The 15,601-nt window shown below is 52.4% G+C and overlaps 2 protein-coding genes across 2 annotated transcripts; both read left to right on the top strand.

The window, feature by feature from the left end:
• Nucleotides 1-2,784: 2,784 nt before the first annotated feature.
• On the top strand, nt 2,785-7,245 carry LOC141741585 (acyl-coenzyme A thioesterase 5-like). Its single transcript, XM_074582432.1, has 3 exons — nt 2,785-3,394; nt 5,115-5,317; nt 5,936-7,245. The coding sequence occupies exons 1-3, from the start codon at nt 2,785-2,787 to the stop codon at nt 6,515-6,517; spliced, it is 1,395 nt and encodes a 464-aa protein (XP_074438533.1). The 3' UTR covers nt 6,518-7,245.
• A 1,282-nt stretch (nt 7,246-8,527) lies between these two features.
• Nucleotides 8,528-15,516, top strand: LOC141742442 (acyl-coenzyme A thioesterase 1-like). The gene is made up of 3 exons (XM_074584712.1): nt 8,528-9,283; nt 11,741-11,943; nt 13,564-15,516. The coding sequence occupies exons 1-3, from the start codon at nt 8,674-8,676 to the stop codon at nt 14,167-14,169; spliced, it is 1,419 nt and encodes a 472-aa protein (XP_074440813.1). The 5' UTR covers nt 8,528-8,673; the 3' UTR covers nt 14,170-15,516.
• Nucleotides 15,517-15,601: the final 85 nt, after the last annotated feature.

The raw sequence follows: 15,601 nt of genomic DNA, 5'->3' as shown, positions 1-15,601 counted from the left end.
TATGTTCTAGCTCAAAGCCTGATACTCCTTCTTTTACTGTACTGAGGACATGCTCTGTAGGGACGAACAATGTGATTACCAATGCATGTATCAAGGCTTTTCAGCAAAGGAGAAGGATTGGAAATCCTACACTTGCAGAGGGCAGCACATCTCGCGTTCATATTCCGGCTGTAAAGTCTGCTAACTGATGGATGTTCATCCTTTCTCTTGTTTTAGCAGCAGAAATAATGATCTGGGCATGCATAGTCTATCCCTAAACTGCTCCTAAAAGTTGCATAACAGTAGAGTGAAACTTAAAGCAAATCCCAAGCATCTGAGACAAACTTTTTAGAGGTTTCAGTTTAACTCTCCCTGTGGCTCCTCTTCTCTCTTCCAAGGCAAATTACAAGAGGTTCCTTCAGACACCTGCTAGGAATTAAAATGGGCCAAGTGGTGGCAAAGGGCTGGTCTGGGAGCAGGAAGAGGAAATTGAGGGAAGTCACCACACAGATCATCTCTGCCAATGCACCTTAAACAAGATGCTAAAACAATTGTCAATTATTAGCACTAAGATAGATTTGCATCTTACTCAGGTGGTATTTGTCTTTCTGCTGCTCAGTATCTTGCCAGTTAATTTGCAGTCATTTAGCAGCTCACAGCTAAATGACTGGTCATGTCCTTTCCCCAGAAGATGCTCCTTTGCAGTTCCTGTTGTGTACCTCATTTGATGCGTTCTAAAGCAGAGAAATGTTGAAATAAGTCATTTCAGGCAATACAGGTCTTTGTCTTGTCTGCTCCAGGAGAACACCCCTTGCCAGGGTTCATTGACATACACGGACTCAGAGGAGGTCTCTTTGAGCACAGAGCCAGCCTCCTGGCCAATCATGGCTTTGCCACACTTGCCCTGGCTTATTATCAATATGAGGATCTGCCCCAGCAGCCAACTGAACTCCACCTGGAATATTTTGAAGAGGCGGTGAACTATATGCTGCAGCACCCACAGGTAGGAGCACCCTCCATGTCCCCTGGGCTCCGGGGAGCACTTCTCCAAAGTGCCTGTCACTTTGCCTGAGTTATCTCTGGAGGAACCTGCCGAAATGCTCACCTGGCATGGCTGGCATCTGCCAGGAGTTTGGGTGTCTGAGTTCTAGGAAAGAGGTAGGGTCAAGCAGATATGCACTGGAAGGGCAGAAGATGGGTACCATTCAGGTATCGTCACCTGGAGTGACAGAAATGGTGTCTGAGACATAATAGCTGGGGAGGTTCCCTATATAAATATAGGCGTCCCTATTTCCCTTTGTACCCCATAGGACACCACCCCCTTTTTCACAAGCAGGCAGTCCTGGGTGGGGAGGTCCTCCTCCAGCCTGCCAGGGGCCATCATCCCTGTGAGTCCTGGAGGGCTGCCACCTCCCTCGTGGACTGCATCTCCCACTGCTCTGCTCAAACAGCCATCTGGGGTGTCTCCTGGCTACGGGTGTCCTCCCAGCCAGCCTGGCACACCAGGGCAGACCTCGGAGCCAGCAGCTGCCTCTCAGCCCTGTCCTGTTTTCTGCACCTGGGCATCCTTATTCAGGGCACCACAGCCTTTCCCTGCCTGACAGGTTTCGTAATAGATGTTATCAGCAGTTCTGGCTGACACCTGTGGGACTGCCCTAGCGTGGGTAAGGCCCTGTGTCTGCGCGTGGGCGAGAAGAGCAGGTGGCAGAGCCAGAGGGAGGAAGGGATGGGAACCTTGGGGCAGCCTGTGCCCATGACAGATGCCATCATCTGGCCAGATGTGCAAGACTGCAAGTCCCAGGAGAGGTCAGGAGAGCAGCACTGGGCTTGTGTGGCTGTCTCTCCCCTGTGGTGCTCCCAGGCCATAGCCCCATGCGCCCACCCCAGCACAGGGCCACACCAGCCCCTCCTGGGATGCCCCTGCTGAGCATGGTGGGCTCCCATCCCACATGTGCTTCTGCAGAGCATCTTCCCCCAGGGGGTGGGTGAAACCTGAGCCCTCAACATGCCCCGTTGCTCTGCCTGCAGCCCCACACCAGGGGCTGAGCACAGAATGCCTGTGGGATGACTCTGCGCAGTTCCTGCTGCTGCAGCAGAACTCTCTTCACATGCCCTGGCACGGGACAGGAGCTGGAGCACAGGGGAGTGGAGAGGTGCTCTGTGCCAGACTGTGCCATGCTGCCCCAACCACTGTCCCCATGCCTGCAGCTTGTCACACATGACAATGCCCTGTTGGCTTCAGGATCATGGCGCAGGGGTGGCCTTTCTGGGGGCAGTGGTCCATGGGGGTGGCAGGACCAAGCTGCCAAAATGCGCCCAGACTGTGGTGCCAATTGCCTGCAGGTCTGCGTGCAGCAAAGCGGGAGCCTTTTCCAAAGGGAGTGTGCAGCTTGGCCGACTTTGGGAGAGGAAAGATAGAGCCTGTGAGAGAAGCCCAGAGAGGAGAGCTGCAGCTGCACCTTCACCTGGATCCAGTCCTGCAAGGATGGTAACCAGCAGCCCTGGTTGAGAGAGCTGCCACCACAGCAGATAAGCACGGTATTTGTCAATAAGTGTCTGGGCAGAGCTGCCGCCCTTTAGAGATGCTCCTGCAATGCCAGGGAACTGGCTGTGCTGATCCCACCCTGCCTTGGGCGTTGACAGGGCCGCGGCGGTGGCTTTAGGCACCCCTGATGTCTTCCAGCACACTGTCATCACACGGCTCCTGCCCTGATTCTCCTCCCCACGCCTGTGTGTGGGAAGCTGCATCTGTAGAAAAAGCCTCATCTTGAACGCAGACACAGTGGATGCAGCAACCCAGGAGCCATGTGGCAGGTCACTGCCCTCTCCCTGTGCCGGGCGAGCTCCCGCGGCTGGCAGAGGCGGCTGCCCTGGCCCAGCCCCGCGCTCGCAGCCCCGCAGCAACGCAGCCCCACACGGACCCCCAGGACGGCCCCTGCCCGCGGCCTCTCCTCCATGGCCCCCTCCGTCCGCCTGTCGCCCGCCGCCCGCAGCCTCTTCGATGAGCCACTGGCCATCGCCGTGCAGGGCCTCGGCCCGCGGCAGCCAGTCACACTGCGCTCATCCTTGCGGGACGAGACGGGCGAGCTCTTCCAAGCCTGCGCCCGCTACCAAGCAGGGGACGACGGGGAGCTGGACCTGGCCCGCTGCCCCGCGCTGCCGGGAGGGAGCTTCTCTGGCCTGGAGCCCATGGGCCTGCTCTGGGCTCTGCAGCCCCAGAAGCCATTCTGGTATATGGTGAAGAAGGACATCCAGAGCCCCTTCCTCCTGCAGCTGGAGGTGTTTGATGGCCACGGGGAGCCCCCCGGGCGGCTCCTGGCCCAGGCACAGCACGAGCGGGCATTCCTGCGGGACGGGGTGCGGAGAGTCCCGGTGCGAGAGGGGAGGATCCGGGCGACGCTTTTCCTGCCCCCCGGTGAGTACCGGCCACGGCCATCCTGTTTTCCATAAACCAATGTTTTGTAGTGCAAGCTGTTCCATGACCTCTGGAAGATAAGTCCATGAAAGGCCCTGTCCTTCCCTCCCTCCCTCCTTCCCTCCTGCACTACCGACCAGCCTGGCCATTGTTCCCAATTCACCTGGCTATACAGCTGCCAGAGCACGGATGCAGAAGCAGGCAGAGGGATAATCTTGCTTCCCCAGGGCAGCAAGTGGGAGTGAGCGTGCCAGGAGGGCTGCTGGAGATGAGGAGCTGCAGAGGAGAGTGGTGGAGAGGGGCTCTGTGCCAGTCCTTGGCAGTCCTCCTCACCGGGAGGGTTTGGGGCGTCCTCACTCTCCCCCCAGCACAGTAACAACTAACTATATAGTGACCACAGTCTACCATGCTGGGGTTCCTGTGGACAGCATCATTTTGTAAAAGGGGGAAAAGGAGGGGCTCAAGAACATTTGCAGGAATGAAAGCCTGCAAGAAGGCAGAAGGAAGAGACAATTATTTCATTGCTCTGAAAAAGGTGCAGAGCACCTCTCTGAGGTGCAAGATTTGCCCAAGGCACCACCAGGCTCCAGCACCTTCTGGGCAGCTCCACAGAGACTTCCCGGCCAGAGTCCGGGTGCAGGAGGGCTGATTTCACAGGCTCAGCACCCCACCCACCAGGGTGGGAGAGGCCGGGGCTCCCTCCCCTGCCTCACCTCTGCCCCCACCTGATGACCAGCACATGGAAGAAGACACCTGCATCCATTTTGTATCCAAAAGGTCCTGCCTCCCCTGAGCTGAGGCGCTTCCAGTAAGCCAAACGCTGGTGCATTTTCTCAGTGTCCCCTGACCTGCTCCTTTTGTGTGAGTTTTGAAATGACAGGCCCTTGCCGCATTCCCTGACGCTTTGAATTGTTTCCTAGCTACAGGACAGAAGGAGTTTATTCTCATCCTGCCACCACCACAGCAAATCTTCAGCTTAGCAAGCCTGTAAGCTTGGCCTGTAGTCAGTATTTCTGTTACACAGTTCCACTTGGAGATGTGTTTTGCTACCATGATTTCCCCACACTCAAATCATCTCTCATGCACCAAGCTACCCCCATCAAGATTCTCAGTTCCTGGGAGTGCTCTATGCCCTACATTCAGATTCAGGAGTTGGATATTCCTCAGCAAACGTCCTAAGGGCACATAATGGTGGAAACCTTAAAAGGCTTTTGCTATAGTAGCGTCCCACCTCCCTTGAGGAGCCCCCACAGCCTTATTCAGCGTTACCACCTTTTCTGTGCATGTTCAGTTTCAAGCCCACAGAGCACTGCTTCACACAGCTGAGCCGTGGGACACCAACAGCTGCACTCCTGACCTCTGGGGTACACAGCCGCTGCTTTGAGTGCTCATAGTCCATGAGGAGTCAGTAGATGTGCTGTTGCTTGCCTGCAAACTGCCGCAGAAGGAAGAGCACACTGCAGAAGTACTGCCTATTCCTAAAATAAATAAGGGTTTGCACCTTACCCAAGAGGTTCTGCTCCTAAGCCTTTCTTTCTCTGCAACACACTAGAGTTTTTTCAGATGCTGACACCACACTGCCGAGTGACTGATTACGTCTTTCCACAAAAGATGCCTTCCTGTAGTTCCCATTGTGTATGTCATTTGATGCGTTCTAAAGCAGAGAAACGTTGAAATAAGTCATTTCAGGCAATACAGGTCTTTGTCTTGTCTGCTCCAGGTGAACACCCCTTGCCAGGGATCATCGACATACACGGACTCAGAGGAGGTCTCTTTGAGCACAGAGCCAGCCTCCTGGCCAATCATGGCTTTGCCACACTGGCCCTGGCTTATTATCAATATGAGGATCTGCCCCAGCAGCCAACTGAACTCCACCTGGAATATTTTGAAGAGGCGGTGAACTATATGCTGCAGCACCCACAGGTAGGAGCACCCTCCATGTCCCCTGGGCTCCGGGGAGCACTTCTCCAAAGTGCCTGTCACTTTGCTTGAGTTATGTCTGGAGGAACCTGCTGAAATGCTCACCTGGCATGGCTGGCATCTGCCAGGAGTTTGGGTGTCTGAGTTCTAGGAAAGAGGTAGGGTCAAGCAGATATGCACTGGAAGAGCCATGGAGACAGATCACAAAGCAATCTCACATTAGAGACAGCTGAGACATAACAAGGTGGGACAGTTGTGAAGGAGACACCCTTCACAAATTGCCACCAAATGTCCTCCTACAGTCCTAGAAGTGAAAACTAAAGAGCATCTGCCAGTGTCTGAGACTAACAGTTCTTAGCTCTGTCCTACAGCCTGTTGGCAAATTGGTGAAAACATGTTCCCCCTCTCTTGGCTGATGTCAGTGCACCAGGGGGCATTATCAAAGGCAGCGGTTTGAAGGGGGAAGCATGCTGCGCACTTGTCCACAAGAAAAACTGATCATTGCCATCACCTCCTTCACGGTGTTTTGCAGACTCTTACAATTATACAGTGTTCCCCACGAGGAACTCGCTGTTGTGTTTTTCAGCTCAGTATTGATGGGCATTTCCTCCTTTCTACCAGGTGAAGGGACCAGGGGTCGGACTTCTGGGTTACTCCAAAGGAGCTGATCTGTCTCTCGCCATGGCCGCCTTCCTGAAGAACATCACAGCTGTTGCTTCCCTCAATGGCCCCGTGGCCATTACCTGTATTCCTCTCTGTTACAAGGATAAAATCATCCCCGCTTTACCCGTGGATGAAAAAAAGATCAAGGTCATTGATTCCAATATTCTTGATTGTTACGACACCCTTATTGACCCCTTTCAAGCCCCTGGCAACCAAAGCCTGATCCCACTAGAGAAGGCTGAGGCACAGTTACTATTCATCGTGGGACAAGATGACCATGTTGTCAAAAGTGACTATTACGCTACTGAAGTCTGCAAGCTTTTGCAGGCTCAAGGGAAGGAAAATTTTCAGATTCTCTCCTACCCTGGAACAGGCCACTGCATTGACCCTCCCTATTTCCCTTTGTACTCCATAGGACACCATCCCCTTTTTCACAAGTGGGCAGTCCTGGGTGGAGAGCTCGGGGCTTATTCTAAAGCTCAGGTTCATGCTTGGCCACAGATCCAGGCTTTTTTCAACAAACATTTAAATGACAACTAATGGGCAAAAAATAATGTGCAAGCAACAGGCAACTTTGAACTAACAGATCTGATAAACTCTTTTACGTTTATCAGGTCAAACATTGTTGACAGACTGTAATACAGCTACAGTATCTTCTATGGCTTTGCACAGCCGTAACTCCGAAAAGAACTGGGTTGGCCTTTTCTGGTTTTCCCTGAGCTTTTTTGCTCAAGTGTCAAGAAACAGAATGGCAAAAACATTTGCGTTATCTCGCGATAGAACACATCACGTGCAAAATGTTCAGTCACATTTCTCAAGAGCTTTCTTTTCTTCTAATATTTGACAGTACTTTGCATATCACTGTGGTCTCCACAGGCATACCCTGTCCTCAGCTCGTACTTTAAAGCAACAACTCTTAAATGCTAATTGTGGAGCAGGGAATTCACCACTCTTAGGGAGAATGTCTCATCACAAATGGAAACGTCTCTCATCTCTGTGCCCCTGGAAGTGCGTAAGAATGGATGCTACAGCCTGGATGCCAGGGGGGTCTCTGGTTAACCTCGGGGAAGGGTCGTTTTCCCTCTGTGTCTTCTTTCTGTCTTCACTTCAGAAGGTAGTGCTCTGGCTCATGGATACTTCTGGGCACAAGATGTCATGCAAAAAGCCATTCTGCTTAATTTACAGCCACTGTGATCTTCTCCCACATGATGTGGAACATTTTCACCTTCATTATTAGGGTGAGAACTGTAATAAAGAGCCTGAGATTTGAAAGCCATGGAGTCATTTGCTATGCTTTGGTTAGAAGCCGGGATCTTTGCAGCTCCACCACCCTCACACCCCAGGGTTGAACCTGCAGCAGCTTGGGAGCAAGAGCTGCCCAGGTGGTAAGAGGAGACAGAGAAGACTGACACATAGCCCCCTTGCCCTCACTCTTCCACTGCTCTTGGGGCACCAAGTGTGGAGGAGAAGGAGTGTTTCTTAAGCCTTCAGCGCCCTTTCCCTTAGCATCTGCTCTAGAATACGTTCAAGCTTGTGATCCAATCCAGCATTGCAAGCCAAGGTGTGCTGTTCTCAACAACAGGCGAAGTTGCCATACATTGAGGACTGGACACCAGACAACATACCCTAATGCTAGATGACAAAGCATCTCACCTGTTTAGGATAGATGGGTAATCTCCATGAGGAACAAAAGACTGCTGAGACTCTGCCCAATACCCCTCACCACTTAGTGTTTCAAACTAGGACAATGCTGAGGATTTCCTCAGATGTTTTCACTTGTTTCACACCACTAAGTCAGATATAGGGAGCTCTGAGCGAGAGGCACCTCTACCTGCATCTCCCAGGAAGAGTCAGGGAGCCTGAGTCCCTTTGTAGTTTCCTTTGGAGCAAAAAATCCAAGTTCTGGGTAAGACAGACCCAATGGCCTCCTTTTTAAACCCCTGCATAATCCATTACTGGGAAGAGCCAGGTGTTTCCTGACCTGCCTAAAGAGTCTGTGAAAGTGCTTCTCCCTCCCCCCTCCGGCACCCCTGACAGCCCTTCCCAATCCCTGGCTGTGCAGGTGCCAGGGCTGGGCAGAGCCAGGTGAGAGACAACCTGCCTCGCCCAGGCCTTGGGGCAGCCAACATGGAGGAAGAAACGCCAAGAGGACATGAAGCAACACCGGGCTGGCGCTGGTTTGGCTTCTCCCCGCCTCGGCTGCGGCTGGGGCTGGCTCCCCTCCCTTGGCCGAGCCGCTCGGCCACGCTCAGGGTCGCTGCCGGGTGGCTGGAGCCCCTGCGCCGCCCGGGCTGCCCCGGCTCTCTGCGGGCGGCCGCACACAGGCCCTTCCCTCTCCGCGTCCTGACTGTGAATCCTCATCGCGATTCTGCTCGGTGGCCCGTCAACACCCCTTACCCGCCCTGACCCGCACGTCCCCTCGCCCACAGCCACCGCCCGGCCCCGGGGAGTCCAGGGGAACACCGAGGAGCTGCCGCCCCAGAGAGAATGGGCCTCGGACCACAGAAGGCCCGGCAGAGCCCGCCCACCACCGGGGAGGGGCGGGCAAGCAGGGGAGGAGGCGGGCAGGGTGAGGGATCTGGCGCCGTGCTCCTCCCCGCCGGGGGCGGCTTCCGCACCTCGTGCCCGAGCCCGGCCCCGGTCCCGCGGGGACCTGCCCCGAAATCCGCCCACAGAGGCGGGAGAGACCCGGGGCCATGTGGCAGGTCACTGCCCTCTCCCTGTGCCGGGCGAGCTCCCGCGGCTGGCAGAGGCGGCTGCCCTGGCCCAGCCCCGCGCTCGCAGCCCCGCAGCAGCGCAGCCCCGCACGGACCCCCGGGACGGCCCCTGCCCGCGGCCTCTCCTCCATGGCCCCCTCCGTCCGCCTGTCGCCCGCCGCCCGCAGCCTCTTCGATGAGCCACTGGCCATCGCCGTGCAGGGCCTCGGCCCGCGGCAGCCGGTCACACTGCGCTCATCCTTGCGGGACGAGACGGGCGAGCTCTTCCAAGCCTGCGCCCGCTACCAGGCAGGGGACGACGGGGAGCTGGACCTGGCCCGCTGCCCCGCGCTGCCGGGAGGGAGCTTCTCTGGCCTGGAGCCCATGGGCCTGCTCTGGGCTCTGCAGCCCCAGAAGCCCTTCAGGCGGCTGGTGAAGCGGGACGTCCAGAGCCCCTTCCTCCTGCAGCTGGAGGTGTTTGATGGCCACGGGGAGCCCCCCGGGCGGCTCCTGGCCCAGGCACAGCACGAGCGGGCATTCCTGCGGGACGGGGTGCGGAGAGTCCCGGTGCGAGAGGGGAGGATCCGGGCGACGCTTTTCCTGCCCCCCGGTGAGTACTGGCCGCGCCGGCCTCCTCTCCCCGCAGGTCCTGCCTCCGCTCTCGGCCCTGCACTCCCAGGCCCAGAGCCAGACCCCCTCCAGACTCCCCTTGAGCCCCGTAGCAGGCAGAGGACGAGGGGGAGCTGGACCTCGCCAGCTGGCACTGGTCACTCTTCAAGGATCCGCCTGATCAGCCCGACCAGCTTTGATCTGCTGGCCACGCTCCACACTCTACGTGAGCTAGAAGTTGTGAGTTTGTTTTATTGACTTGTATTGGACGTGAGGGCATTGATCACCGTACCCATTTCATTTCCAAATGCTGTGGGAAGTGGCATCAGCCAGTCTTCAAGGTACCTTTCCTCTACCTGGCTGCTTTCCAGGGAATTCAGCTAGTCATTCTTTGAGTAGGTTGAAGGTTGCTCTCCAAAAGTCTAGAGTCCTAAGCTTCCCTTCCTAGCAACTCCACAGATCCTGAACTCAATAATGTCATAGTTGCTGCAACCCAAGCTGCCTCTTGCTGTCCCATTTGTCCCCAGTTCTTCCCCATTTGTGAGCAGAAGTAAAGCATTAGACAGGTTTGCCCTTAGGGTATTTTTGTTAGAAAATAATCTTAGAGAGGGTCTGTGAGGTTTTCAGATTGACTGACTGTTAAAGGAGAAGCTGCTGCTGGAGCATTCACACACTATTCGAGGAGTGGCACACACACCATCTGAGTCTTCAGCTGCTCGGACCAGGGTCCCTTTGCAGCGGGCAACTCCAGTGAGCTGGCTGGAGGGGTGCCCCTTTCGGCTCCTCACACACACACTTACTCTTGGGCACGCTTCCTCCTCCCTCACGCTCGACCCTAGTTTTCCCACAGCAGAGTCTCACGCATCAGATTTTATAAAAATAAATAATTTAATTGAAAGGTACAGCAGCAGGGTCAGATAACTGGATGCCTTCAGAGAGGGATGTCGAAAAAAGAAATCCCTGGCAAATTATACCCTTGTGATCTCTACACCCGCCCCTCACGTGCTCTTTGCATGCTGTTCACGCATCTTTTAGTCCAATGGTGATTTTTGGTCTGGAGTCTTCTAACATCTTATGGGATTCTTTTTCTGTTTCCAGGCAGGCAGGCTGTTGACTGCTCTTACCTTGTTTCTTTACTGTCTCTGCTGACAGTTGTGGCCTCCTTATCTTCTGGTTTATACTCTTGTGCGCCTGCGCTTGCTGGCAGAACGTGGGGAACTGAAAAGTCACAGACTTATGGAAAACACTACCAAAACATCAGCATGTTATCAACATTTTCCTTATACTAAAAGACTAAACACACCACTGTACCAACTGCTGTGAAAATTACTAAGAAAATTGACTTTGTTGCAGCCTAAAGGCTTCCGCAGATCTAGCTACTCACACCAAGTAAAGGTAGGCAAACAGCATAAATCACGCCGTATTATAACCCCAAGTAATTTATTCTAATTAAAACTTACTTATTTGAGCTAAACAACATCTCTCAACATGACAAATGCTGTGCTGTCCTCCGAGCAGCTGTCCGGACTTCTGCTAGTTGTCTGCAGGAAGCTTCATCTCTTGCCTCCTCTTGGTTGAGTGGTCTGTAGCAGCTGCACCACCACCACATCCCACCTTTCCTTCCCTCTGTGACCCAGAGGCTTTCACCAAACATGTCTCTGGAACTCCATGTACTCGAGGAGCTCCTCTACGTAGTATGTGCCTTCCCTTCTCCCCTTTCTGCCCTGTCTGGCCCTGATAATTCCTCCATGATACTGACAAAATCATACATGCTGTCCCCACCAGTGTCACAAACTGTGATTGCATTGTTAGCCCTGTGGCTGGCGGTGAATTTCCAGTTCTTCTTGTTTGTTGCCCAAGTTCTGCGTGGTAGTCTGCAGACACCTCATCCTGACTTCTGAGCAGGAATGGGAGTCTGCCTCTTGGCCTCCTCCTTTCTATACTTTGTTTGCAGCAATCCCTCTCAGCTATGGATCCTCATCAGGTTAGCAAGGCTGGTTGCAAATACTTTCTTCTCTTAATCCCAGAACAAATGTCTATAGTACATTTACAGTGAAGCTGGAACCATCAAAAGATGAAATTTCTTGGATCAGTCTTCTGAGAAATACACTGGGGGGAGGCCTCCTGGGTATTTTTGAATCAGAGCTTCATACCTTTGCAGTGAATTTACATGATAAAGAGAACTAGTTGTGACTGTTGAGGGATCCCCGCCCTTCCAGCCACGTGTTTCCCGATGTTATCCAAAACATTATCAGGCCTGCTATTTTGTGCTGTCCTGTTTAATCTTGAAGCAACGTAGCCATTTACTGAAAACTGGCACAGTAGTTTAAGACCCTTAGTACCATTCTGCTGCTCTATGTTTTATTCTTTTTAAAAACAACACATTCCCAGGCCTATGAATTTGGAATATAAATTAAAAATTGTAGGTTAATGTGTCCTATTCCATGGTCTCTTACAGGAAATGGCCCCTTTCCAGGAATTATTGACTTGTATGGAACCGGAGGAGGACTCCCTGAATACAGGGCGTGCCTACTGGCCAACCATGGCTTTGCTGTGCTGGCTCTGGCTTTCTATGGCTATGAAGATCTCCCCAAAGAGATGAAGGAATTCCACCTGGAATATTTTGAAGAAGCCGTGAACTATATGTTACAACACACCCAGGTTGGTTTGTTCATTGACACTCTCTCACTACAGGGAACTCTCATTAGTCATCTCCATTCAACTTGGCTGTAATTAATTTGTTTTATATCTTTAACTCCCATTACAGTAGTTCTCTGGAAGATTATTCCCATTCTTCCTTTTGGATACTAGTTGCCTGGAGGCTTATTTGACTTCCAGTGGGGCTTTTAGGTTTATGCTTTGTAGAATGTCCTTCAGAACTAAATGCCCTTTTCAGCCTTGGGGCACACGATAAGCTTCCGTGATCTGGGTCTCAAGGAAATCCACCAGTACACATTTGTTGCTGTGTATTGTATAAGCTGTTAAAATCATGCCAAATGTTGGTATTTGTTGAGTGTGGGTTTTAGTAGCTAGTTGTGAACTTGGGCATCCTTCTAAGTTGACACCTCTTGGAAGAGAACCCTGATCGGTTCTGCATCTCCTTCCAAGTAGCTGTGTATGACAATAATTAGAATTGCATGAGGTAACACTTGGTTTCTCTGGAGAACTCAAAATAAATACCTTCATCAACCTCAGAAAGATGAGTAGTTGTTAAAGGTCTTGATTGCTTTTCAGTCGCCCTAACCCTAACTGCTCGTGCCACAAAAAACTCTGAAAATTGCTTTTTCCCCCCCTTTTTTTTCCCTGAGAGCATTACCATAGCATCCCACGATCACCTCCACTGATAACCTCACCATGTTGTTAACACATTACAAAGATTCAGACATGTTTCCATGCTTCAAAGTCAGTGGGTTTGGAGCCTATTACACTGGTAAGATATTTTATTATACTGGTAAGATACAAAAGGTATTAAATTTGGATGCTGTCTCAAACCGTTTTTACCCCTGAGGGTCTTTGGATATTGGAGCAGTTGTGATATTAGCTAGCCTTCTTCCAGTGGATTTCAGCACCCCATAAGATCATTTAGCTTTCCTATTCTAGTTAACTCACCTGTGTAAAAGAAGTTGAAGGTAACCTATTCTAGACTGACTCCAGAGGACTGGACAATTTGCTTAGAAAAGTGGTTTTAATAGGTTATTTTTTTAAGATATTTTTTCATGAGTAAGCTACCCCAGAATACTTCCTGTGAGTCAGACACCAAGCATATTAGAGAAATGGGAGGGCAGCTGGTGTGGAGTCTGCTACCCCGTGTTAGCTTCTTGACAGAGGAATAGAAGACAGTCGTTGAACATAAGTTACCATAGCTATTGACAGTATCATAGTCATGGCTGACTTTGAGCATTTTGCACTGAAAGAAAGCATTTGTAGAAGAGGCTTCCCCTGCCCCTTCCCTCTTCTTCCCTGAACCGTCTTATAAGCAAAGTGAATCTGGGGCTGCACGTTTGCATTGCTTTTTGGAAGTATAGCTGTACCCTCTGCAGTACCCTTCAGCACTGAGCATTGTAGTTTTGTTAGGATGATCCTGTAGTCTCAGCAGGGCTTATGATCACAAATCAAGCACGGAACAGTGTCCCAGTGTCCCTCAGATGTGGGTTCTGCGCACATTAGATGCCTGCATCTGGGGTCCAGACTTAGGACAGACGGTGCTGCGAACATGGCAACATTTTAAAGAAGTGGCATGCCATGGTTCATTGCTTGTGGTTTCTCTTCTCTCCCCTCCAGGTTAAAGGTCCAGGGATTGGGTTGCTTGGAATCTCGAAGGGTGGTGACCTGTGCATCTCCATGGCCTCCTTCCTAAAGGGCATCATGGCCACCGCCCTTATCAATGGCTCAGTGGCAAATGTGGGCGCAGTACTCCGCTACAAGGACATCACCATTCCACCCCTCGGTATCGATGTAAAACGCATCAAGGTCAACAAGTCTGGGATTGCTGATATTGTGGATGTACTGAACAACCCACTGGAAGGGCCTGACCGCCAAAGCTTTATCCCTTTGGAGAAGGCCGAGTGTCGCTTCTTGTTCATTGTTGGTCAGGATGATCGCAACTGGAAAAGTGAATTCTTTGCAGTTGAGGGGAGCAAACGTTTGCAAGCTCATGGGAAGGAAAAGCCTGAGATAGTCTGTTATCCTGGCGCAGGGCACTACATTGAACCCCCCTTTTTCCCGATGTGTGCAGCCTCAATGCACCTGCTGGTTGGCAAGCCTGTGGTGTGGGGAGGGGAGCCCAAGGCACACTGTGAGGCACAGGTAGATGCTTGGCAGCAGATCCAAGCTTTCTTCTGCAAACACCTCATGGGCAAGCCATCTGGAACATCCAATAAGCTGTGATGTGAGTTAGGTTACTTTACAGGTGGAGATGCTAGAGTTTCAAGTTTGTTTTGTTAAATGGCTCTGAATGAGAACAAAGAACATCAGAGAATAAGCTATTGGGTTTCTTGGAGGATGATAGTGGGTGAGAGCATGAGAGCTGCTTCCTTTTAACACCATCCTTTAACCTTGGTTAGAGGTCTTGGCCTCCTGTTGTGTGTAGGATGGGATTACAAGCTGTGGAAAAATGATGGTGGTAAGGCTGGGTCTGCTTTGAATGTGAATTTAAGTGGAAGGCAGCTCATCCAAGCTGAGAGCTGGGATGAAAATTTGCCTTAGCTATCTCAGAGGAAACATGTTGTATGCCCTTACCAGAGCCAGCTTCGTGCTCTAGTTTTTTCTGGAAGCAGCAGTTTCTCTTCCTCCAGCAATCTTTCTGTTCTCCCTGTGCACTTCCATCTCCTTTGTTGCTTCTTCCTCTTCTCCCACGTCACTGAAATGCATCTGCCTTAACACTCAATATCTAATATTTCACTTACCAAAAGCAGCAATGCTTTGCTTCCATCCCCAGATTAACACATCTCCGGCTTATAGACAACAGCCCATACACAGCCTGAGGCGACATTCTGAACACATGCAATAGAAATGAGACATTTGTACAGTTTTGGAAAGTTTGTAAGCACGAAGGAACGGCAGGATCAGGCCCGTTGGTAGTCATGCCTAGAACTGCTGGTGGGCATCTCCTCGGCGGGGCTGGGTATCCCTGTGTAGGTCCCCAGCACTGTTGGAGGGCAGTTGCTCCCTGCCTGTATTTTCCCTTCGTGCCTCCACAGCTGCCCGCTTGTAAGTGCTGCTGCAAATGGCAAGGCAGTGAACCGGCGCGGCAGCTCCCTGAGCCGTCGTCTTTTCCTTGCTGCCCAGTGCTGTGCGGGCCAGGTTGTAGGGGCTGCCGCTGTGCGCGGGGCGGCGGGCTGGAAGGGGCGGCGAGGCGGTGGCCATGCCGTGGTGGGAACTGGTCTCTCTCCCGCCGGGCCCTGCCGGCCTCCGGCCTCCATTTCTACTTCTTCTCAGCAGCCAGGGGTAGGGGGGCCCATTCTCCCCGCGCCGGGGGGCTGTCAGTCATGTTTGCCGCCCAAGGGTGAGTTTGACAGAAAAACTACTGAATATTGCTCGTGGGGCGCTGGCGAGTTTGCACTATTGTATATAAGTAAGTTTTTAACACGTGAGTGCCTTACAAAGCCAAGGCGAGTGTGGATATCGTCTAAACTTGCTATGCGTGTTTTGGGTGAGTTCTGTTGGTGTGTGTTTATGCGGTTTGCATCCACTGTAATTTTTTTTTAACGGATTAAACGGAAACGTTAACCTCTACCGACGGCTCCCGATGGTCTGAGGGAGGGCGGGGGGGGGGGGGGGGGGGGAGGAGGAAGCGGGAAGGGGGAGGTGCCCCGGGGGG

The sequence above is a fragment of the Larus michahellis genome, chromosome 4 (assembly GCF_964199755.1).
Source record: "Larus michahellis chromosome 4, bLarMic1.1, whole genome shotgun sequence".
Taxonomy (NCBI): Eukaryota; Metazoa; Chordata; class Aves; order Charadriiformes; family Laridae; genus Larus; species Larus michahellis.
Note: the sequence above shows the minus strand (reverse complement) of the source record. Positions and strands in the feature narration are given on the sequence as shown.